Raw genomic sequence first — 23791 nt, 5'->3', positions numbered from 1 at the left:
AACGCTATTACACAATTTACGCAGTTATACATCAGCTTTGTGTGCATCATGGAAATAAGCTGATGGCTAAAATTCACCTAGTTTGTCAACAGTGGGGATTAAGATCAAGCGTGCCCCCATCCCCGCCCCCACACAGACAGACACTAACCACAGACAGACACACACACCCACTCATACACAAATGAAAAGAATTCATCCATAAAGAACCATTTATTATACAATGTATCACTAAGTAAAAATAAAATATGATACGATGTCTATAAATGAAGCGGACATCGAAGGTTATAAATACAGCATTAAATTAGCAAATTCCTTTGTACTGGGAGCAACCCAATACTGTAGCCTTATCACAAGTACTGGATAGCCAATGTCACAGCAGGACCTATTGCTTGAATACGCCACCACGCGACGAAACGTTGTGTAGTCGGTTTTTTTTTTTCAAAGGAAAAAAATAAGAAAACGAAGAGTCGTCACGAAACCACGAAAAACGTCTTCTGCACAATGGATCTCATTTGACAGTAAAAGGTGAGCGAGACAGAGAGAATGCTGTTAAGTAATGCACAATGTCATTTAATCATCAGCGGTAACACGGTGCATTCTACAAGGTATGTAAAAATGTGTAATTTTAGCACTGTTGCATTTCATTCAGTCGGTGTCGGTTAATTAATGGATGAAGCATATTCCAACATGCAGTTGCAATTAATACACAGGAGATAGAACTTGAAGTACAATGTTACAACGCTTGATTCAGTTGATACAACTGTGACAACCATGCCACTGAAACTAAAGCAGAAATTCAGCAGGTGCACACGATATTGTCAGATTACAAATAGAGTATTCTAAGAACACCGACGCCAGATCCTATCGTTCATGGTGTGCATAGGGATCTATCAAAGGAAATGACGGGGGACCAACAACGTCCTTGTTAATCAGGAACTGATGGACATTGAGTCAAATAACCCTTAAATTCGTGTCTACATGATTAGATCACCGTCTTCAAAACTAGGCAAGTGCAAATGATAATGAAAATAATAATGATAATAATAATAATATGATGACGATGATGATAGTAATAGTAATAATGATAATAATGATAATAACAATAATAATAACAATAACAATAATAATAATAACAGTAATGATAGTAACAATAATAACAATAATAATAATAATAATAATAATAACAATAATAATAATGATAATAATAATACAATAACAATACAGATTCTAACCAGAAACCCTCTTTATTAATCTAGAGCTGTAACCAATAAGTCACGTTGCTCTCACAGATAATGAATAGAATTGTAATGCCTTTTTTACAATTTAAGACAGGATGTCATCAAAAGGAAAACAGATGTCAAGTTAAGAAATAATGAGTTTAAGAGAGCCGTCCCCGTGCTCCCAAGGTACGTGCAGAGTATATATATATATATATATATATATATATATATATATATATATGTATATATATGTATATATATATATTTCTTTCTCTTTCTTTCTCTTCTAGAGACAAGGGTAAATTTCTCGCATGTTTGCACCTTCCCGTAGGAATGTCGTCATAACGCTTGGCTGTGTATGCCTAAGCACGCGGCTGAATATTCATCTAGATATTTCATCACATTGATCGTGTTACATAGGACGTGGTGATGCAAGTTGAACTATTCCCTTTCTCTGCGAGAAACTTTGCATCGATTATTAGCATTTTAAGGTTGTCATATCCTATTACATTGACAGATGTCAGAATAACATTGGACCACGCCGTTCCAAACGTTAACCAGTCATCTTGGTATCGGTAACTAGAGAAAAAAAGAGAATAGACGTAAAGTGATCGTATGTCACGCAGATGTCATGATTAGGTCCGTGAGCTATATTTGATATTCAATCTTCTCGAAAATCCCCATTACATAATCAAAAAGTAGGTTAAAGTTACTGACTTCCTCACTCCAGTCATTAATACTCTTGCGCAAGAGGAATTGCCTTGTGGGATTTTCATCTATTTTTTTTTTCTTCAGCTATTTGCAACAACAAAAATGGAGAAGGGTTCTGCTGTCAAAAATATTCTCTCTTCACAACATCGTCCTATATTCAAAGACTTTTCTAGGTATCTAAACGACTTCATTTTATCGAAAAGAATAAATCAAAGATTCTTCTGCTTGTACGGTAATTTTTTACGACTAAATATATCATACAACTTTGAATTTAAATCCAAACTTACCTACGTGGTAAATACCTATGCCTGAACATTTTTTGAACTAAAACAAAATTAGGCGTGAAAACTGGTAGGAAAGTTGTTTATAGGGAAAGGCCGAAACAGAATGTGTTGTATGGCCAGCAGTTTCGGCACTTGCAGCTCTTGGCGTTTTTGTACAAGAACGTCCTGTTCACTCCCGGATCACAATCGTTCAGTTCGATGGCGACCGTCTCAACCTCTTGGTATGAGCACATCTGATGGTGTGAAGACTTGAAAGGGAATTCTAACTCGGGAATCTAAGAAACAGAGCATAAAAACAAAAGAAACGAGAGAGAAAAAAAGATAAGGTCTTGAACGCTAGAATGGCAGCATCAAGTTCCAGGGGCCGCGGAACATTTCTTGTGTGTGTGTGTGTGTGGTTTTTTTTTTTTTTTTTTTTTAGGGGGGGGGGGGTCAGGGGTCAATGTACAAGTTACTCCCACCCCATCCTTCCCCTGAACTCTGAAAAGTCGTTTGTGATTTTCTTATCATTATTTTTTTTTTATTACTTTTCCTTCGAGGGGAGCACAAAAATATGGGGGGGGGGGGGGGGGGAAGCGCACTAACCCTACTACCCTTTACCCGTCCCCTCGGTTCCGCGGCCCCTGCGTACCTGTTTTGAGCACCGGAAGATTAAAGTCCAACAAAGACCAACATAAAAACGTACGGAAAATACATAAATGTTACAAATGCAACATCAAAACGAACACCTTGGCTCTTAGTAGACAAAAGAGAAGTCAACAGGTCCTTCAAGACAAGCATCTACCTCACGAGTCTGTATCAGTTTTCAAATTCGGTTGATTCTCATATCGAGTGAAAAGTTAAGGCTTTGCAGTATACAAACTTTGCTTTTCAAGAGCATTTTATTTTTAGTTGTTGTGTTTCAAAACGAGCAATGACATTGACGATGCCGGACCTTCTAGCGATTGCTATGACTGTGACTAGATGCGCCCCATCGACGAACATTTTGCAAAACGTCGGTGAATAATACCAAAACGTACTTGTCAAATTTTAGAATTAGCGGTAATACACGATAACCAACACACATTTACACAAGTTCATATGCTGACTACAGTTCACTGACAATTTAAAATCAATCAGCCCTTTATCAATAAAATTCAGTCTCGACCGCTTCTGTCTGAAACTGACTTTTGACATGTTTCATACTGTACTCTTGTAAAATGATTGTAACTTTCTATATTGCAATATTTACAGATGATAACATCATATCCTGACAACTTGCAGAAACCTACATAATTGAATAAAAATAAAATGTGCGCTTGAGCTTTTCTTGAACACTGCCTGCTTCCAGATGCACACACAACTCCTTTCCCTCTCCCTTACCTCGTACGTGTCGCATCTGCCGAAACACGCGTCAACAACGATGTTCTGTGGTCGGCATCCGCTCTTCTCGGCGGTGTACTGCAAGTATTGCCTCACGTGGCAGCCAAGCCTTGCGTTTGCGGCGCCAACAGCCGTCGGACATAGCACGCAGTAAAGGACAAGCGCCGTGAGAACTGTCCAGGTCAGTACCGGATGCAGTTGGTATGTGTTCGTTGACACCGATGCAGCTTTCTCTCTCCCCTCTGACTTCATGGCTAGAGCTAGAGTGGCGAAGATTGAGAAAGGAGAGATTTTAAGCCATTTATCATATCATGTTATAGGGACGGCTCTTTTTTTTCGGGGGGGGGGGGAGAGAGGGGAGGGGTATGTTCCCGTCGAATGTGAGAGGAGACGTTCTTCCAGAAGACGTGAAAGAGTATTTTGCAACCTTGGTGGGGTAAGACACGATATTTGACTTCATACTTCTAGAATAGGTTGTTATCCTTTCCACTTCGATGCTGTACCAACTGGTTGATTAAGTTACATTCCTACCTAAAAATGCGAGACAGGCGATTACATCAACGGATTCCGGACACATTTAAACATAATACGATGGATGGACACTGAAGTGTAAGTATACACTGTTCATGATGAGACCACAGTTATAATATAACTCGATCACGCTGAGACGGTAAAGATGTAAGACAGAACTCCATCCTTGCAGTGATGATAATCATAACTTATTAGTGGGGAAGCATGCAGCCCCTTACCCAAGATGATGAAGAGATAGCCTTCTGAAGAAATGATCCTAACACCTGTTACAGATCCTACTACCTGTAGGCTATAAAACCCAGCCTCACAGCATGTCATTTTAGCTTCTTGTGGGCGAGCTACTTCGATCTCTGGACAGTATTTGTGTGTGTGCGTGCGTGTGTGTGTATGTGTCGGTTGTTGTTGTTGGTCGTAACCCTTTGTCAGTGTTTGTGTTGATGTATAGATGAGATACTGGGGGATGATCAGAGTCTTCTGACCTTTTGATATGTTGTATTTAATGAGTTGTAGGTGAGAGGGGGCGGTCGAAATTCGAGACCCATTGCCGTGAAGTGATCGAGATAGAGAATAAGAAGTGACAATATGACTTATAGATTTATTTACCACGCAAATGGTTCAGGAGGAGAAAAAACAGGTGGATGACCTTATGTTGGCGGGTGTACGCCAATATTTACTATTATGTCGTGAGATCGAGACGTTAAGCCATTCTGATGTTGGGCAGCGGACCTTTATTTTTTATGAGTTTTGATGGATCTAACACGGCCGTTAAAGTAGATTTTCTTCAGTGAAGGAATCTCTCCAATGTTGTTGGTTTGTTTAATCAATTTTATTGTTCCATGTTCCATGTTTTACGTTTTCCAAATAAACCATAAAACATAACAACAACAAAATTGAACGTGTGAATTATCTTATACAACATATAAGAAAAGAGTACAGTCTTACTGGGCTTTGAGTGATAATGAATAGCGCTGTCGTTGTAAAGCCTCCTCAGAATCACATAGAAAATGCCAGCTTTTGTGAGGAAATGACATTAGTTTTGCTCAGCATAGGCCTACAGCACAGTGGATGTCATGAATTCACCCAGAGTCACCATATTAGATGACTTGCTTGCATTGTTATGAGACGCGCAATTCTATTCTGATTGTTCTATCACAAAACAAACGCGAAAAAACAGAAACAAACGGAATTGTTTTGAGAGATCTGTAATGTAAGCTCCGTTTCCAAAAAAAAAAAGGTAATAACAATGAAAAAGCAGAATTGCTGGTAATACTGCTACGCCATGGAGCAAGACACCTAGGGTTTGCTTTCGATGGATTCCTCTTAAGGGATGGACAATAATGACTCTGTCAATCAGGAAGCAGGAGGAATATGTCAAGAGATATAAATTGTCCCTCTCACAAAATATTCCTGCGGGGGTAAACCGATAGTCAAAGCAGAAAGAGAGCGGGTGGCTCGGGAAGTCTCGACTCCACGTATCGCATAGGACGCCATCTTGAGCGCGGGAGATACTGACAGGCTTACATCACCAGGTTTCGATCATCAGTACGCACTAACGTTATCACATGAGCAGTGGTTATTACTCAGTAACAAGCCTTTCACTGCACGACAACAAAATGTGAATGACCAATATTACGATATTCCGCACCAATTTCGCTATATTTCTGTATCCGTCTCACTTCTTCTTCACGGTACCTTCCAAAATTAAACTGCGACAGCTCATAAGATAGCAGGTAAAGCCCATCCCGCTGACTCTGCGATTATTCCTTGCACCGTTTTTCTTCCCCTTCAATCATTACGCTTATCGCGCTTTTGTCAAGAAAACCTAGACACCATACGTGCGTGTTTCCTCTTAATTTACTGATTGCATCTTATCGGCCTTATATCCGATTAAGGCTGCGTGCATACGCTTCTGTACCTCTGAATCGGGTATTAAAAATCGATTATTTCTGGAACGCTCTGCCGTGTGTTTGAAGAATTTGGAGATTTTCTCACGCATGGATTTTTTTTTTTGTCTTCCTTTGGAAGGATTGCAGGTCGGTGTGTTTGAATGGCTTCCAAAATTTCGTCATTTATTCCCCAAATTTATGCGCTTCGTTTTTGCCTTCCCTTCCGTGGTGCATAATCAATGCGAATCGGGTCATATGTATTGAAGAGTTTATCAGATGCTTATTAGAAAGACCTTGTGTAATTCCAACCGTTACTGCGCCTGAATGCATCCACAGTACATCAGTCCTCTTCTTTTCCTGTTGTTGCAACTGTTTTGGATTTTCATTCTGAATGAAACCTTTCGGATTTGTCTTATTGTGTCCGTATTGTGAGCAATGTGTATTACTTTTAATGTTCCTTTGTTATAGTGTAATGTACGTGTTTATGTGTGTTTGTGTTTGTTTGTCTGTGTGGTTCTGCTCACTCAAGATACATTTGAGAGAACAAGTAATAAAGACGAGAAATGACAGCTGCTACAAGTTTAAAGCTTTTTCTTTCAAACAACAACCCCAGTGCAGACCTTATCATACATGATGTAGACATGCAGCTGTCTATATGGAAGAGCTCTATTAGAACTGTTTGAAAGGCGGCACACAAGTGTTGCCGTCTTTCAATGAGCGGAAAATCAGGAAATACTGCCAAGACCATACCAGGAGCACATTATAAAAGAGTCCAGTTGAAAGGTTTCAAATTTTGGACGCCACGTCCATCTGGGGCTGCCACAAGACCGAAAAAGAAGAGAGAAAAAAATCTAAACAGGAAAAGAGAAAAAGTTAAGAGCAGTTAACAATAATTTTCCAGTTTTAAGGCCTCTCAGGCTTCCAGGACATTTCAGAGCTGAAACACTTGTGGAAATAACAGTTGAATATGTCCTTTAATTGAATTTAAAAAAAAAAAAAACCCACACGAAATCATAGCTGTATAATGGCTAAAAGTGCTGGTAGATTCGTCTTCACTGTAGATCTTGCGGCCAGCTATTTTGTTAATCCCTGCTAAGCGACCATCAGTTTTATCTATGTATACACTTGTCTTGATACAATGTGTATGTATATATATATATATATTTATATATATATATATATATATATATACATATATATATAAATATATACATATATATATATATATATATATATATATATATATATACATATATATAAGTAAACTATCTCCCCATAGCCTTCCCGCTCTATTTTCAAGTAGGCCTTAATGAAAAGAGTAAATTTAAACAAAGATACGGGTAGAAATGTCATCAAATTCGAACAGGAAAAAAGAAATTTCAACAATCATGTTTACACGCAACTGTCAACTGCGATATTAGTCACAGCCTCCTATGCAAACATGCGCGTGATGATGCAAATTTCACCTCTCGGAATGATATGCACACATCAGGTTTTGCAATAAATGTAGTCTTCTTACATATGAAATTAGAAACAAAATTTTGTCCTTTAAGTCTAATAATTCTTGAGCTTCATCATTTACAGGCCAACAAGTAATAACCATGACCTTTATGGAGGAAAATCGGTTGTAGGTGCAAAGTGATCGGCCTAAAACGCCACCTCTTGTACAAACCGATGAGAAAGTTGTGAGGTGATGACATTATCATCTCATTTGATTTGCACACTGTGGTTTTGACCACTCTTAAAATCGATAACTCTGCAATGCCACACGTGATGAGGCATGTGCAATTCTATTTGATTTTGTTGTATAGGACAGCTAAAGGCTCGGTCACAAATGCCTTTAGGAACTGCTACGAACGCCGTAAAGAAGGATAGAGACCATTCTTCATAAGAAGACCGTACGAAACCAGCGTTCGTAGACCTTTCGTAAACCGTTCGTAAGTTCGCAGTCTGGTCGATGGACTTGTCAAGATTTTTTCCACATCGTACGAAACTCCCTCTTTCGTATTAAAGGCGGACGTACGAACGTCATAAGGACAACGTAAGAACCATGTAAGACTTTTGTAGATTTCGTAGGGTCGCGAGACAATTCTAGAAGCCTCAAATTGTTAAGATGATCGTAAGAACGCTTTAAGTTGGTCACAGAGGGCTATTACGGCGTTCGTAGGTAAGCGTTAACGCCCGGTCACACAGCTCTTTACGGCTTAATCACGGCCAAAACACGTCAAAAAGTGGTCTAACGTGAAGCAGACGATGTTGTTCGTGTTAATGTCGAGTTTAAGACGAGCTACGGTCGATTTATAGACGTGGCAGGACGCGGGGAAAAATCGGAACGGCGTCCGACGCGGTAAAAAGTTTTGAACTGCTCAAAATTTATTCCGCGGACAACTACGGGCGGCACACGTGGTAAAGACGTGCAACACACGTGAAACACACGTGATAATCCGTGTTCCGGCAGTGATTAAAACTTGGGGAGACGCGGTAAGACCCGAAAGTTTAGCGGTCTGTCGCGGGCAGAGCACGGTCATCTGACTCGTGTTACGCGTTGGTATCACGGGAAATAGCGTGTGTTTAGCGGCTTATCACTGACAAATGGATTTTCCACGTAGTTACATACACGTGGCTGGACGTGGTTAGCCGTGCTTATGCAGTGCTTCAGCAGTGGAACAGCCGCCAACGGCCATACCCCGTACAAAGCACGGCCAAATCAAAATTGACCAAAAAATTACCACTTACGACCACGTCCACCAGATTTTCATAACTTTTTGTACGTGATTTAGACGTGGAGTGCTGTGTGACCGGGGCTTTACTAACGGACACAATTTGTGCAATTGTTGAGTTTTAGGGAGCATAACGCCAAACGCGCGATGTTTAAATCGTCATTCTGTTCGTGGTGTTCGACGAAGAAGCATTTCCTGTCGAAGAAATATGGGACCAAAAGGAAAGTCTATTAAAGGGAAGAGAGCGAAGGGGAAAAAAGAAAGGGGGAGCTGCTACAACCGCTAGATCTTCTTCCTCTTCCAACTCTACTTGCAAATACAGCTGCAGTTGTAGCCTCCTTGGCACTCATGTCATTTTGACAGGATCGAACTTTCAACAGTCACAAAGGTTTTGGCAGTACACGGCAGCGCTTTTTTTCTTTTCTTTTCTTTTTTGCAACCTGACAAATTGTACAAAAATTCGTAAGATCTTCTTACGAATGACTTGAGAATGCCGTGAGGTACGAGTATCTTTCGACAACAAAAAATCGTAATGGCTCGGTCACAAATACCATTAAGAACTGTAACGAACGCCATACGAACGGTTTTTAGACAATTTCGTAAGATCTCCTTAAGAAGGCCGTACGAAACCAGCGTTCGTAGACCGTTCGTAGACCGTTCGCAAGTTCGTAGCCTGGTCGATGGTCTTGTCCAAGATTTTTTTTAACTTCGTACGAAACCCTCTCTTCGTAAGGCGAACTAAAGAATTCGTACGAACAGTGACATTCGTACGGACGCATCGTTCGTACAAACCTTTGTGACCGTAGCTTTAGATGGCGTAAAGGCTCGGTCACAAATGCCCTAAAGAACTGCTACGAACGCCGTAAGAACGATTTTTAGGCCATTTCGAAAGATCTTCTGAAGAAGGCCGTACGAAACCAGCGTTCGTAGACCTTTCTTAGGCCGTTCGTAACTTCGCAGCCTGGTCGATGGTCTTGTCCGAGATTTTTTTTTCCACATCATACGAAACACACGTTTTCGTAAGGTGGCTGTACGAACGTCATAAGAACAAGGAACAAATCACGGAAGATTTGTGTAGATTTCGTAGGGTCGCGAGACAATTCTAGAAGCCTTACATTCTTGAGATGATCGTAAGAACGCCTTAAGTTGTTCACAGAAGGCTCTCACGGCGTTCGTAAGAACGACACATAACCTTCATAAGACGTTCGTAAGCTGCTCGTAAGGAGTACGTCTACGAAGTGTGCAATTATTGGTCATTAGGGACTATGAAGCCAAACGCGCGAAGTTCAAATCGTCATTCTGTTCATGGTGTTCGACGAGGAATCATCTCCTGTCAAAGATATACGGGACTATGAATAGTCATATCATAATTGTGACCCTGCGTCACAAAACTAACAAAAAGTCGCCAGACATGGATTTTATAACCCCAAACTTAAGAATAATGTAGACGAAGAATAGCTCTTTCAGAGAATATGAAAAATTCAACATTGACTTTTTGGAGTCCTTACGTAAGGTGCGACTTTCTGTTCGTTTTCTGATGCAAGGTCATGCCTCGGTCACAACCCGCCGTACTTGCAAGTGCGTGCTGTCTACTCGCAAAAACGTGGGCAAAATTCGGGGATCCGTAGACAGTAAGTACAGCCCCGGTACGGATTTGGGAGCACGCAGACACGACGTAGCACTTTTAGTGCATGCAAAACTTTCGCTGCGTTCGAGCTGCGATCGGGCTACAAATTCACCCCCCCCCCCCCACAGGCGACTTGCACGCTCTTACAACATACGTGAGCAGCACGTGTAAGTACGTCCTTGGTACGACAACGTGCAGTCGCATGGAAATCGTACGTTGTAAGCACGTTGTAAGCACGTTCAACTTACCACGTGCGCTACGTGTGATGGACGCGACCGCTTATGGCACGTACTTACACCTTGCGCAACCGTACTCCCTTCCTGCTCTTGCCACTCCTTCCCCACGTTTTCAGAAAAAAAAAGAGTGGCCGCCGTGGCCTCCCCAAAACACGTACGGGCGATCGGTTGTGACCGAGGTTTCACAATTGTCGACTGTACTCGGCAGCGTTTGTTTGCTACCGGACAAACTATGGAAAAAAATCGTAAGATCTTCTTACGAATTACTTGAGAATGCTGTGAGCTGAACGTACGACTCTCTTGCGACTGCAAAAATCGTAAGATGGCCGTAATTATGACGCAATGAGAAGAACTCAGGCATTCTTGGGAAAAACGTACGAATTCTAAGGACATTGTAAACCCGATAATCATTTCGTTTCTCAAGAAGATCTCCAAGATGTTCTTGCGAATCAAACGGCGTTCTTACGAACTTCGTCAGAAGGCGGTAAAAATCTATGCCCCATCTACGAATCTCTACGATCTGTTGAACACATCCTTCGTACAAACCTTTGTGACCGTAGCTTAACTTGAACATGCAATGCAGATGCACTTTACGATCTTTCCATCATTGCGAGTTTCGTTCTTCTTCGTTTAGGATGTTACTATGCCAGTGAATCGAAAGCATCTTGTGTGGAATAAGAGCTTGTAATGCTTTGATTTGTATATAATCTAATATGTATGTGTTATTGTTTTATTTGTAGTGTATTATTTGAATGGAAATGAATAAAGACCACTGGAAAAAGTATGGGTGTGTTTGTATGTTTATGTGTTTGTGTGTGCGCGCGCGAATGTGTGTGTGTGTCTTTTTGTTTGCATGGATCTGCACGAACTCATTGTTTGAATTCCTTACATTGCGAAAACGATGGAGATATCGAAGGAAATTCGAATAAAAAATATTCTCAAAAAAGTGTGTGTTTGTGTGTTTGTGTGTGTGCGTGTATATAGCTTAATAATCAACTCAATACACACGCGCCTATGTGAAGACAAAGACAGCTGAGAGACCTACAAGCCATAGGCTTTACTGCTCACTCGGAAGGTGACAAATCGACAAACCAGTGCGTGATGGAGTCGATGCTAATATGGTTTCCTATACAGAGTCGTAATGTTTTAAGTGCCAAATAACGCCAACGTCTAACCGTCCCCTGAAGTAGCACTCGTGCATCAAGTGCTGCCGGCAAAGATACAGTCAAGGTAAACAGTGCCAAACCACTGTGACAAACCCAGGTTGAGGGGTATGGGCATAACTGAATGACGTCACCGCGACCTTTTAACTTCTCGTCCTACAGAACATCTCAAGACGTGAAGTATATAGCACACGTTAGAGATTTGAGCATTTGCACAGTGATTCCGTTTTACTCTCATGTTTATACGGTTACAATTCGCAGTTCTGAAGGTCCATTGTTCCGAAGATTCATTGATTCGAAAATCGCAATAAGGTTCATTATCATTATATAAACCTAACTGTTCGTTATTAGGCCCTACGCACCTCTATTTTGATATTTGGATTAACGAACCTTCGGAATAACGCCACAAATGTTCGAATCAATAAACGCTATTTCGTTTTCGGATTAGTGAATATCTAGGTACAGAAATTCGTGTGTTTCAGAATAACGAACCTTATTCCATTTTCGTATTAAAGAACCGTCGAAATATTAACCATTACCCGTTTAAACATTGCCATGGTCAAATTGTAAAACATTTAAGTTTGAGAAGACCTTTAGCAGTAGTCTTGGTTTTCAAATCATGACCTTCCCGACCTGATTGAGTTTGTCAGAATATGAATCTCGGACATTCATCATTGCAAATACATGACATTACAGCTGTATTTTAAAGAATAAAGAATATTTCTTGGTTCCGGAAATTTCTTACAAAATCTACTGACTAAAGGCAATCACAACCTGATTTTGTCACACTACTGTACCTTTCCGTCTGGGATTTTTCAATAAGAAGTTGTCTGGTAGACGCAGCAGCTCTGCTCTGTCATGGAGTGTAAGGCATCAATCTAATTTCCACAAGATTTCACCAGTTTTCTCTGTGCGGTTTCAGCACAAAGTCGATCAACCTCCGTACAAAACCACCACCTGACACAGCGAATTAGAGTTAAAAACATTACTTGGATTTCTCCTTATATTATGTGTGTGTGTGTGTGTGTGTGTGTGTGTGTGTGTGTGTGTGTGTGTGGTGTGTGTGTGTGTGTGTGTGTGTGGTGTGTGTGTGTGTGTGTATGTGTATGTGTATGTGTGTGTGTTTAATTTCACCAATCGTCCTGCCCCATAGCGTTCTTTCAGGAGAACCTCTACGAAGCCATGCACTGCTACATAACTATGGCTTACACGTAAGATGAGTCATACACTCTATGCTGAAATGAACACATTTCCTTCTCTCGAGACTCATGATATTGCGCAAATTAGGGGCTAATACAGGAGAGTTTACAACTGTCATTATGTGCTCGCTCTCCATACACACCCCTTTTCATCTTGTCCATCTCCCCTCGCCATCTCTCCTGGCCATCTGCGGACAAGAAGAGGAACTGGGAGGAAAACTGCATCTTTTGATGCCTGCATCAGCGACAGCTGCTGCGAGTAACGGTCTACTCCAGACGTCCTTTTTCACTCGTTTTTAGCAAAGTCCAATAGACGTCCTAAACTCGTTTGGCTTCATAAGTTAAACACACACACACACACACACACACACACACACACACAAACGCACACAAACTACTTCACAGGAAGTTTCAACGTCTGCGCCTTGAAGTGGATTTGCATCATCCTTTTTCCTTTCCCATTAAAGCAGGTCGAGATTACTTCGATTTCAACTCCCCTTCCCGCCATGCATCGTCCTCGATTCAAGGAAGTCAGATAATGTGGTCACAAGGAATGGAAAGGAGATAAAGGAAGAAGATAAGGAAAAAGGATTGGCGTAAAGCGAAAAAAGGAGATAGAGGAAGAGATCAAGACGGAGATAGGGCAAGACTTAAATATCAGAGGAAAAAAAGAATGAAAAACAGGGACAAAAGTACGAGAGAGAAAGGTCATCATTATTCAATTTTGTGTTTATCGCAAATGCATGTCTATGATTGTATGCACACACACAGACATACAAAATAGAAATATGTAATCATGTCTTCATATGATTATTCATAAAAGTAAAATATATACTATTTCTAGATGAACACGCACACTATAAGTCGAAGAGAAAACTTAGTATCGAAGGTAAAGAGTACGCGGAAAGTTATCCATGCTCTCAACAATCTTTGTATTCAATCTACTGCCACTTCCCTGCGAATGCAAGGAATATTATCGAGATGCTATGCCACGGCAATCCTCAAAATGCGATAATAAGTTAGATGAATCAGCGCGTTCTTCAGTCTTCATATGGAGCAACAGATACTTCGCATTGTAGTTCAGAAACTTAGGGGGAAAAGAACTCGAAGTAATCAATTTGTTGTTGTTGCTGTTGTTGTTGCAGGATGACAAACTTTTATTCACTTTCTCATCAACGACTAAAATGACACGCCTAAATTTCGCCGAAATTGATCTGAAATTCAACAAAGAAAAGCTAAAACATAACGGCGACAACAACGAAACTAAACAAAACAAAACAGACGTAGAAAATAAGCAGTGGGGAGATGGTCTCTTTTTTCCTACAAACCTTCATGACGTTCATTATGTAAAACAAGGGACACCTAGAAAATATCACCCCACAAGGTCTGCCCTAAATTCTACCGATGAATTGAGTCAAATGTGTATTTTCTGTAAAGGCATGCATTCTTTTCAAAGAGAGAGAGGGGAGAGGTGAAAGAGAAGGGGTGAGAAAAGAGATGGGGTTGGTAAGATGGCATATAATGATAGGTTCACACACATTTGCATCGCAGTGAGCTCCGGAGCAATAGCACTTAGTAAAAAACGTCCTTGGAACTACCTCTCATTTGCGATAATTAGTTCGCTTCCCAAACCTCAAGGATATATTATATTCGCCTGCTGGTGAGAAGATAGCTCCTTAAGATGGGTGGTATAGGGAAATTGTACCCGTTTGCGACTATTTTCGTGTTCGCGCGCGTCTATGTGTGAATTCTTGGTGTATAATGCATTAGGGCGTATCTGTGCCGCAACTGCAAGTATACTACTTTGGGGGGGGGGGGGAATGTTAGACGTTGCAGGCAAGCTAGACTTCCTACTTCGGGATCACTTTATCGCTGATTTGAATACAATATCCATATACATTATAGAGATTGTTCCGCAATTCATTCCGTCTGAACGTATTTACTGACATCTCATTGCGGGATTTAGAGGGGATCTAGAGGGAGATTTCTTTCAAGCGGTTAGGCTTCATTGAAAGTGATTCCCTTCTATAACGTCTTCACTGGCAAAAATTGATCAGATTGTGCTTGTTTTTTGGCTCTCCTGTCGCATGCGGCGACGCATATGCGAGCGTTGCTCTCTGCATGGAATAGTTTAGGAAGAATGAGAACGAACATATCGGACAGAAAGACAGCGGAACTGAATAGAAAGAGATGGGAATGAAAAAAAGACGTACTCGCAGGTTCACCCACAAAGACAGTCAGAGAGACCGAGGGACTGAGGGTGGGAAAGAGAGACAGATAGGAGGAAAAAGAGAAATGAGAAAGAGAGGAAAGGAAGAGAGATTCCGAGAGATGGAGTGGGGTGGAAGAGAAAGGGAAGGAGGCGGAGAGAGGGAGGAGAAGAGAGAAGAGAAGAGTATGTGTGTGTGTGTGTGTGTGTGTGTGTGTGTGTATGTGTGTGTTGTATGAACAGGGAGATGGAGTTCTCCCTACCTCCCTGGTATGAATGTATGTATGTACGTATGTGTGTGTGTGTGTGGGGGGGGGCTGTGAGTGTGTATATAGGCCTATGTATGTGTGTATGCATGTATGTCTGTATGTATGTATGTATGTATTGTGTAACTGTGAGAAAGACAAGAAAAAAGAAAGATAGGATTGTGTGTATGTGTAAGAGAGAGAGAGAGACATATACAGACAGACAGTCCATAGGAAAGGAAGAGGGCAAGAAGGAGAGAGAAAATAAAGAGAAAAAAAAGCGAGAAGAATAAGGAACTCCGATGATCAGGCGCAGCTGTCAAGGAGGAAGTTCATTGCATGAGATTAAGCGGCTTAATACGGATGATTCGCAACTTTCAAGCAAATGATTATTGTTCTCGCCCACTCTTCGTTTAACTTGTTGATACCTGTCATTTATGTTTTTGCAGAGGTTCAAAATTCATTTAAGTTTAAGTTGAATTATCACTGAAAAGTAATGACAAGGTTAAAAACGTTTGTCACTTCTTTGCATTGTACCGTCGATAACAATAATAGCAAAATCTGTTGGCCGTTTCAGACGATCTGCAGTATACTTGCTACTTGATGCTATAAGCTCATTTTTTCAATGTGTGGCAACACAATACATTATCTTCTCAAAGATGAAAAATCAAACAAAGGGGGTGTACTTGGCTTCGATGTAAAGTTTCGCATTCGTGTGCCTGAGATTTTTGTCATTTTAAATGCTTTCGTATACGTGCTTGTGCTAGGGCAGTGACAGTGGAATGAGTTGAGGCTTTTTTTTTTTTGGTAAATTTGTTTGCCCTTTGTTCATTCATCTCTCAATTCACAGAAGCATTAACGTACCAAACTATCAGTTTGGCAGAACAAATATCCTAAGAAGAAATATCAAAATTGTATTCTGAAGTGAGAGGCTGCAATTAGCGAATCAAAGATCAGAAACGTGCGAGGGAAAAATGACCACGTGAGCTATACAACGAAGACATCAGAACTAAACAACCGCTCCCAAAGAATGATGGAAGAAAGAAAAGGGAGGAAGGCAACTACGCACTTGTAATCATCTGCCAGTCAAATTCTTTCAGGGTCATAGAAGATGGGGAGGAAAAAGTAAGACTTATTACGACAAAATTAATTCAAATAAAAAAGTGGTATCTGCCTGCTCGCTTTTAAAGAGATGGTGTAGTTTTAATTGAGATGAGGATTCAGATTTTAACGTTTTGCAAGATGATTAGAAACCACTTTTGAAATATTAAAGAGCATACAATTCTAACAGGTATTCAAAGTTTATTTGATAAAAGTTGGTTTTGAAATGGCTGAAAAATCCGAAAACAAAGTCAATCAAAGTGGTCCAAATGATCTCTTATTAGGACCTCTTTGTTTCTGGAAAATATCTCAGCCATTTCAAAACCAATTTTCATCAAAGAAACTTTGAATTTCTCGAAGAACTGTGTGCTCTTTCATAATCATTTTATAAGAAACCCCATCTCAACCAAACCTATACCATCCCTTTAAGGTGAGGCTTCGCGTTGTCGAACACGACTTGGCTTTGACCACATCGTTCGACGACTGTGACTGAAGCACTAGCAGCAGAAGTGCTAATTGTTATAGAGGAACTTCTGTTTGTTCATATTCTCCTCGTATGGTTTATGTATGCATATAAATTATGGCTCGCCAAATAACCTTGAATCTCTTGCATTCTACAAAATATATCATTACTAAGCTTGTTATTGGATAAACTTGTCATAATAATTATCATGTATCATTACTAGGCTTGTTCATTGACCTATATGTACAATAAGAGGGAAATCGGTCAAACAGTTTGATCTACTGAATGAAAGAGGTTAAAGGCACTGTTTACCATTTGCAGATGGAACAAAAACCCAGCTTTAGGGCTTCAAAATAGTTCTAAAATGTGAGTTAGGATAGAAATAACCGATGAAAAATTGTTGCTCAGTATGGTCTGTGTTAAGTATTGTTGAATATAAAAATGTGAACAATAGTTTCACTAGAACTGTTTCAAGAATAAACCGTCTACAGTTATGGTTTATTGAGAAAAATAGTGATATCTCCTTATATTTCAGGCTTTATTGCCAAATTTTTATGTGGTAGGATGTTTTGTTTCAGGTTTTGTTTTGTTTTTCAAATCACTGCTCCCAATGGCAAGCAGGGCCTTTAATGAGAATCGTTTTGAATTAGGTCCGTTATACTCAATTTGATTGCATATATATAAGTACATCCGCATTAACGTCGGCTGTTTGTACTGGGGTATGCTGATGACGATAAAAGAAAAGTAACTTTTTTTTTTCCTCCGACCTAATTTGACATGCATGTAAACCAGCCAATATACACCTTATGAGAATCCGAATCGCACTCTTTCGATGCTTGTTTCAACAACCAGTAAAGTACATTCACACCTCTACCCTAAGTTTGACCGCCCTGTGTTGGCCCATCACAGTGTGAAAATCTGCGACGGCTAGTTTTGAGAATTTTCCGTATCCCTTTTGTAGCGACACTTGTTTTACACTTGTAGGACGCTTGCTCAGTACTTTCTCGAAAGACAGAGAGAAAAAGAACCAAAGCAAAACAAAACAAAGACAGACAGATCCCTGGACAGATTATTAGGTTTATCGCCCCATGGTGCATTACAACTGCCGCTGGGATGATAATAAAGTGAAATTAATGATGTGACAAAGAACGGAAGCTGATATCCCTCTGCGCATTGCACATGAAGACACGCACACACACACACACTCACGCACAAACACACGCACACACACACACATACACACACACACACAATCAATCAATCTTTGCACAAAATCACAACACACACGTACACATTCAGTAGCACAGACTTCTTTCCACTAACGTGACGAATGAAGTTACATAATTTATCATCCAGCTGTAGTGTCAGCTTTATACATTCTGACGGCAGGGCATTGACAATCAAAATCATATCCTCAATTTTCAATTGCAATTATATGAAATCCACGACAAAAAAATTACAGAAAAGCTCGCAAAATCCAACTTTATTTAGTTTCATTGTGTATTAAAAAAAATATAAACATCATTGAAGAATTGAATGAATATTTTTGTATTAGAAGCATAATTATCATTTGAGTTCACGATTTTTCTTCAACAGCAGTGTACCTGATTAGCAATTTTGTAAAATTGAGGTCTTTCTTTAAAAAAGACAACAAGTTTTTAGGCATTTCCCTTAAGTATCATGCAATTGAAGACACTTGGTACTAAATACCATAGTGCAGAATGTTAGCCTACTCAGAATAAATCGTTTTGTGAAACCATTTAATGACTTTGCCTTGTAAGTGCCCTCTTAAGTACCCATGACCTACGGCCGTGCACTTAAGCCTCGCTTACTAGCTTCCATCAAAATATTTGGCGCTACTGTGCCTGGGTTTAACACATCTCGATGACTTGGGCGGATAGCTGGCCCTATTTTAAATTTAATTGGTACCATAAATGCTCGCTCATTCCACACATCCAAATAGACCATCACTGCTGCTAACAAGCTTTACTCACCTTTGTAGCTGCTATACCGCCCCGAGACGCTTTTGCGATGGTAATCAAAGGTGATACGAACGACAAGGCAGAGTTTTTGCTCCTGCCTCACTCCGTTGCGGAATAATTTATAGCTTGATTTAACGTGCGTTAAAAGAAACGGCTGCCTACATCATATTATGTGCTATACAGACTTCAAAACAGCCGTTGTATGACACCATCACCAACACGAGCGTGTTGCTTGGCACGTATACAAGACGCTGATTAGACGATGTCTAATCTGTTGTTTTTGATTATAATAGCTGGCAGAGTTTTGCTGAGCGTCCGAGCTAAATATACAGCACTGAGATTCCGCGTGCATCCGCCTCAGGCGAACTAGCCAAGGCAATATTAGGTTTTATTCGATTTATAAGAAAACAAATAACAGCATGCCTCTGATAATTAGCACTTCAAGGATGCAATGCAGAAGACGGATATTAAGGATTGGTGGAGGAAGTTTGTTTTGACGTCTCTTATCTATTTGTTTTTCAAAGACTTCATTGTAATCTGTACTTTATGATATCGAGTATTGTTATAAGATTATAATTACGTTAAGCACACTGAGCTTCCCGCTGTACGATATTGGGCTCACATTAATGTATAACGACCGCACATTCTTCATTCACATTCTCCCATCATGCTCATGAGACCAGTTTTGGACTATCAAATTGCACCCTCTATCTATTTATCTAATATCCATACTTGGGCAATAATGTTTTAACACTGCAGCCTCTCTTTTCTCCCCAAGGATGGCCCATTTTGAATAAGGGGTCAATCCTTTAGACCATACATTACCCCTGGGGTAGGGTTCCTCCTTTCGCAAGGTTATTGTGCATAAATATCAAAACAAAAAAAAGTCATGTAATTATGTATTATTTGAACAAAATTATCAATACCTTTATGGCAGACATTTTACATTTCATTCCCAAAAAATGCATAAAAGTACACAACTGCATAACTGTACGACAGATAAACACTTTAAGTTACCGTGTTCTGAAAGCCATGTACAACATGAAACGTGAATCCCTTTGGGATCTCGAAAGAAAAAAAAAATCTATTCTTTGAATTGCATTGTAAAGAAAGGCCATGTACATTACGTTTAACGTTGGGATTAATTGTAAACGAAGAGCGGACAACCGTAAGAGCCGATGTCATGTTAGCTGCTATATGCGTACAAGTGTAAGCACTTCATGATATTGAGAGTAATAGCAATATACTTACATGTATGAGTTGTTATTGCGTATCCAACCGAAAGCATAAACCAGCTATATTTCGCCTCCTTTCTCCCTGGTGCCCGGCTTTATTGCCTCAGATTTAAGTCGACCAAGACAGGCCACGACAGCCCGTTGGTTAGGGCCGCTTTCTCGCCTTGTTTTAATGTCAAACCGCCGCCTTTTTTCTTCAGCAATGTGTTGCCCTCTCAGCTTTTCCCCCACAGCGGAGGCTTGTCCAATAACTTCTTGCTGGAGAGCTGAAACGGAAAAGGGATGAAACGAAGGGGGAAAGGGTTGAGTTCTCTATCCCTGATGCACGCCACGCTGGATATTTAATTCATGACTGTGAGCTTGAGAAAGAAGATCTTTCAATTTTTCGTGGTCATTTCGCGACACGGATCGGTTTTTAATGATAATGTATTCATCGCGTGTTATTCCATGCATGTACTCACATCGACTGCCCACGCCGAGAAAAAGAGACCCCTAATAGCGTACTGTGTTGCCGTATACACATATAGTGACGTCACACAGTAACGCTTATACTAGCGACGGCAGTCCTTGCGTCGAAGGGTGATATACTTCCGTTGTCTTGAAGATCGGCGCAGTTATAGGAAATTCTCGTGTTATGAACAAACTCGGCAGTAGTGTTCAGATTACACCCAGGGCGCTAGACAAACAGATTTTCCTCTCTTTTTTATTTCAGAGTCGAGACTTAGCTCATGAACTGGTACGTTCCACTTACATCTTGAGAGTGACTTTTAGGCAGATTCGATTTTTATGCGCTCATACAGTAAATGATAACATCATCACAGAAGGGAATGTGCTGAGACGAAAATAAACCAAAGATATGAGCAACTTGAATTTCTGAGGAGATGAATGAATTTAAGCGTCCCTATTAATGGACCTTAATGATATTTTATATAAGTATTCTTTTTAATGGGATGTAGCTGAAACTGAATATTGCGCTTTGTTGACTCGGCAGTTTTAACCAGTTCTTCATTTAAATCACATCTGCCAAGCGTTTGCTGTCAGTGTGAAACGAAAAATTTTGTTTCTTATCCTCTGTTTCAAGTGGTCATATAAAATCAACCACATGACATCCGAAATTGGAACCAACATGATCAGGCAATTCGAAACGATTCGGAACGTTTCGTAGTGGGAGGGAGAGTACTTGGGGTTAGTGGTCAAGGGTAATGCTCGTGGTTGGGTCAAGAGTCAGTGGAATCTCGCCCCACCCCCCCCCCCTCCACTGGAAGAATATCTGGGAATGTAATGGGTTTTCTTCTCATGATGGTTTGGTTTTGGTTTGGTTTTGTTTTTCTTAAGAACCGAAAGTGTGGCTGGCTTGAGCACCCAGCCTCCCCCTCCCTCCGTCCCGCGGCCCCTGAGTATCATTCAGCTACTTTTTATTCATCAACTTTGAATTTGACCTCATGAAATTAATATAAAAAGTCTTCCATGTAAGAGTTATACCGGCATGCATACAGAGGTGGGGGGGGGGGGGGTGACGATGCCGCTAATAATATTGTAATTTTGATCGGTGATTAGGATCATGTGATGAAGCAACCGCTGGGCACGTGATTTCTCCGCCAAATGAATGAACCCGCTGGAGCTACTACAGTGAATGGCACAGCGGGAAACGAAAGATGAGAAGGGGAGCCCCCCTGAAAGTAGAACCCTTTGTTAAACACCATCTTTTTCTCCCTCGTCTCCCTTCTGTCTATCTTTCTTTCATTCTTTCCTTCTTCCCATCATTCTTGCTTTCTTGACTACGCCTCCATCTCTATGTTATCTTGACTCATTCCACTAATATCTATTATACTGCAGCCTCTCTTGGCTCCTTGCTCTCTCTTTTCATTTTGGCGAGTAGAGTCACCCAAATTTTCCTCCTCTTATTCTTTTATACAGGCATCAGTCAATTAAGGTTCATTTACCAAACATACACAACGTTGTCTTCTAAGCGTTTTCGTTCTTTTAATCTATTTTTTTAATGTCAAAAAATGCTTATCCCTGAAAAGTAGGCCTAAATGTAGAGATCTCAGACATATGCGTCTGTATTGTATGCTTGTGAGTGATCACCAACATTTAATTTCATGTGTGTAAAAACAACAGTTATATACTTTGTATATATGTATATATATATATATATATATATATATATATATATATATATATATATAAGATTAGTGTGGGAGGAGTTGGATAACGGTGTCTCTTGCCAAAAACCTCGATCAGTCCTATTGTTCTTTACACCCACTGATGCATACCCTTTCACTTAATATCCCACGCATTTTCAAATCATAGAGACTGTCTCAACAAACCGTATACAGGTATAACCCAGTCTCTCCGAACGCCTTTGACCGCAAGACGCGACGTCAATGCTTCGACAATATTTGGGCCCACAGAGATCTGCACGAATACTGATTGATGTGTGCTCATGATTGTACTTGCCATTGAGCTGTATAGTATGATTTATTCATACAGGGGAAATATATTAGTAGACTTGGAACTGAAAAGAAATACTGCACACTAAAGACTGAATAGCTTTAGCATCTGCGTCCCCTGTCTGCACATCATAAGATTATGTAAAGTTTAGAAGTGAGAGAGCAGGAAAAATTATATATATATATATATATATATATATATATATATATATATATATATGATAGCAGGTAAGCAACTGGCTGTTTATATTGTATTATATCGCTTCCGCTTGGGGTCACTTGTCTCGAGCTGAATGTGTGGACTATGATGAACTCTTTCTTTACGGGGGCGAAAAAAACCCTGGTCATTTTACTTCAAAAAAATAGATAACATCTCTGTTTCCAAGAATAGGATAAACCTCACTGAATCCCTGTGATATATTGCTGTTGATGGAATCGAGTTTCAAAAACATTAAAAAAAATATAATCCTGAGACAGGAAAAGAGAGATTGCTATTAGTATAGATCGCAACATAACAACAACAACGGAAGCAATCTTCACATGGGAGGAAAAATATCAATAGAGGAAGTTGTTATTGCCATATAGATTTATTTACCCATTCAAAACTATTAACAATTTGTCATCCACTTTTATGGTGTCTTCTTTTTCATATAGAGCAATAATTTCTTTAGAAGTTATCATTTTCCCTGTACATGATTCTTGTTGTTGTTTTTTGACGTATGAATTGAATGAATTTAGATTCAAATAAGTCATACGGTGTTCTTTGCAAGAAATTACATTCAAAAGCTTTGAACGTGTTTTTTTTTTCAGGAAAAGACAATGATTCCTGGAATAAAATGATATTTCAAAATAAAGAGCCATGTAAATTTACCACATGTCGTCAACTTTCTAAAATCACATCAAATGCTTTGAGTAGGTTTTCTACAAATATTCGAAACATGATTGATGACAGATACAATGAAATTAGAACGTGGCAAAGTCGAATTAAGACCCTGATAACTAAACAATGTAATCTTGGCCAGTTTGTACTAGACTCCAATTCCAGCATTGCGCCGTTTGTTCCTACGCCATAAAGAGCTCCGCTGGCCAAATTCTGACCAGGGTAATAAAACAGTCCAATGGCCTAAACAACATTGAAATTAGTCAGACCAACACTTCGTTACC

The 23791-nt window shown here is 40.0% G+C and overlaps 1 protein-coding gene across 1 annotated transcript; it reads right to left on the bottom strand.

Moving 5' to 3' along the window:
• Positions 1–1520: 1520 nt before the first annotated feature.
• Positions 1521–20618, bottom strand: LOC139736602 (glycoprotein hormone beta-5-like). The gene is made up of 3 exons (XM_071647349.1): positions 20191–20618; positions 3578–3837; positions 1521–2490 (listed from the first exon to the last, which is right to left on the bottom strand). The coding sequence occupies exons 1-3, from the start codon at positions 20225–20227 to the stop codon at positions 2296–2298; spliced, it is 492 nt and encodes a 163-aa protein (XP_071503450.1). The 5' UTR covers positions 20228–20618; the 3' UTR covers positions 1521–2295.
• Between the last annotated feature and the right edge of the window lie 3173 nt (positions 20619–23791).

Source organism: Diadema antillarum, unplaced genomic scaffold (genome assembly GCF_040938485.1).
Source record: "Diadema antillarum isolate AM-2024a unplaced genomic scaffold, OU_Dant_1.0 seq00000657_RagTag, whole genome shotgun sequence".
NCBI lineage: Eukaryota > Metazoa > Echinodermata > Echinoidea > Diadematoida > Diadematidae > Diadema > Diadema antillarum.
This window is presented reverse-complemented; position numbering and strand designations above follow the sequence as displayed.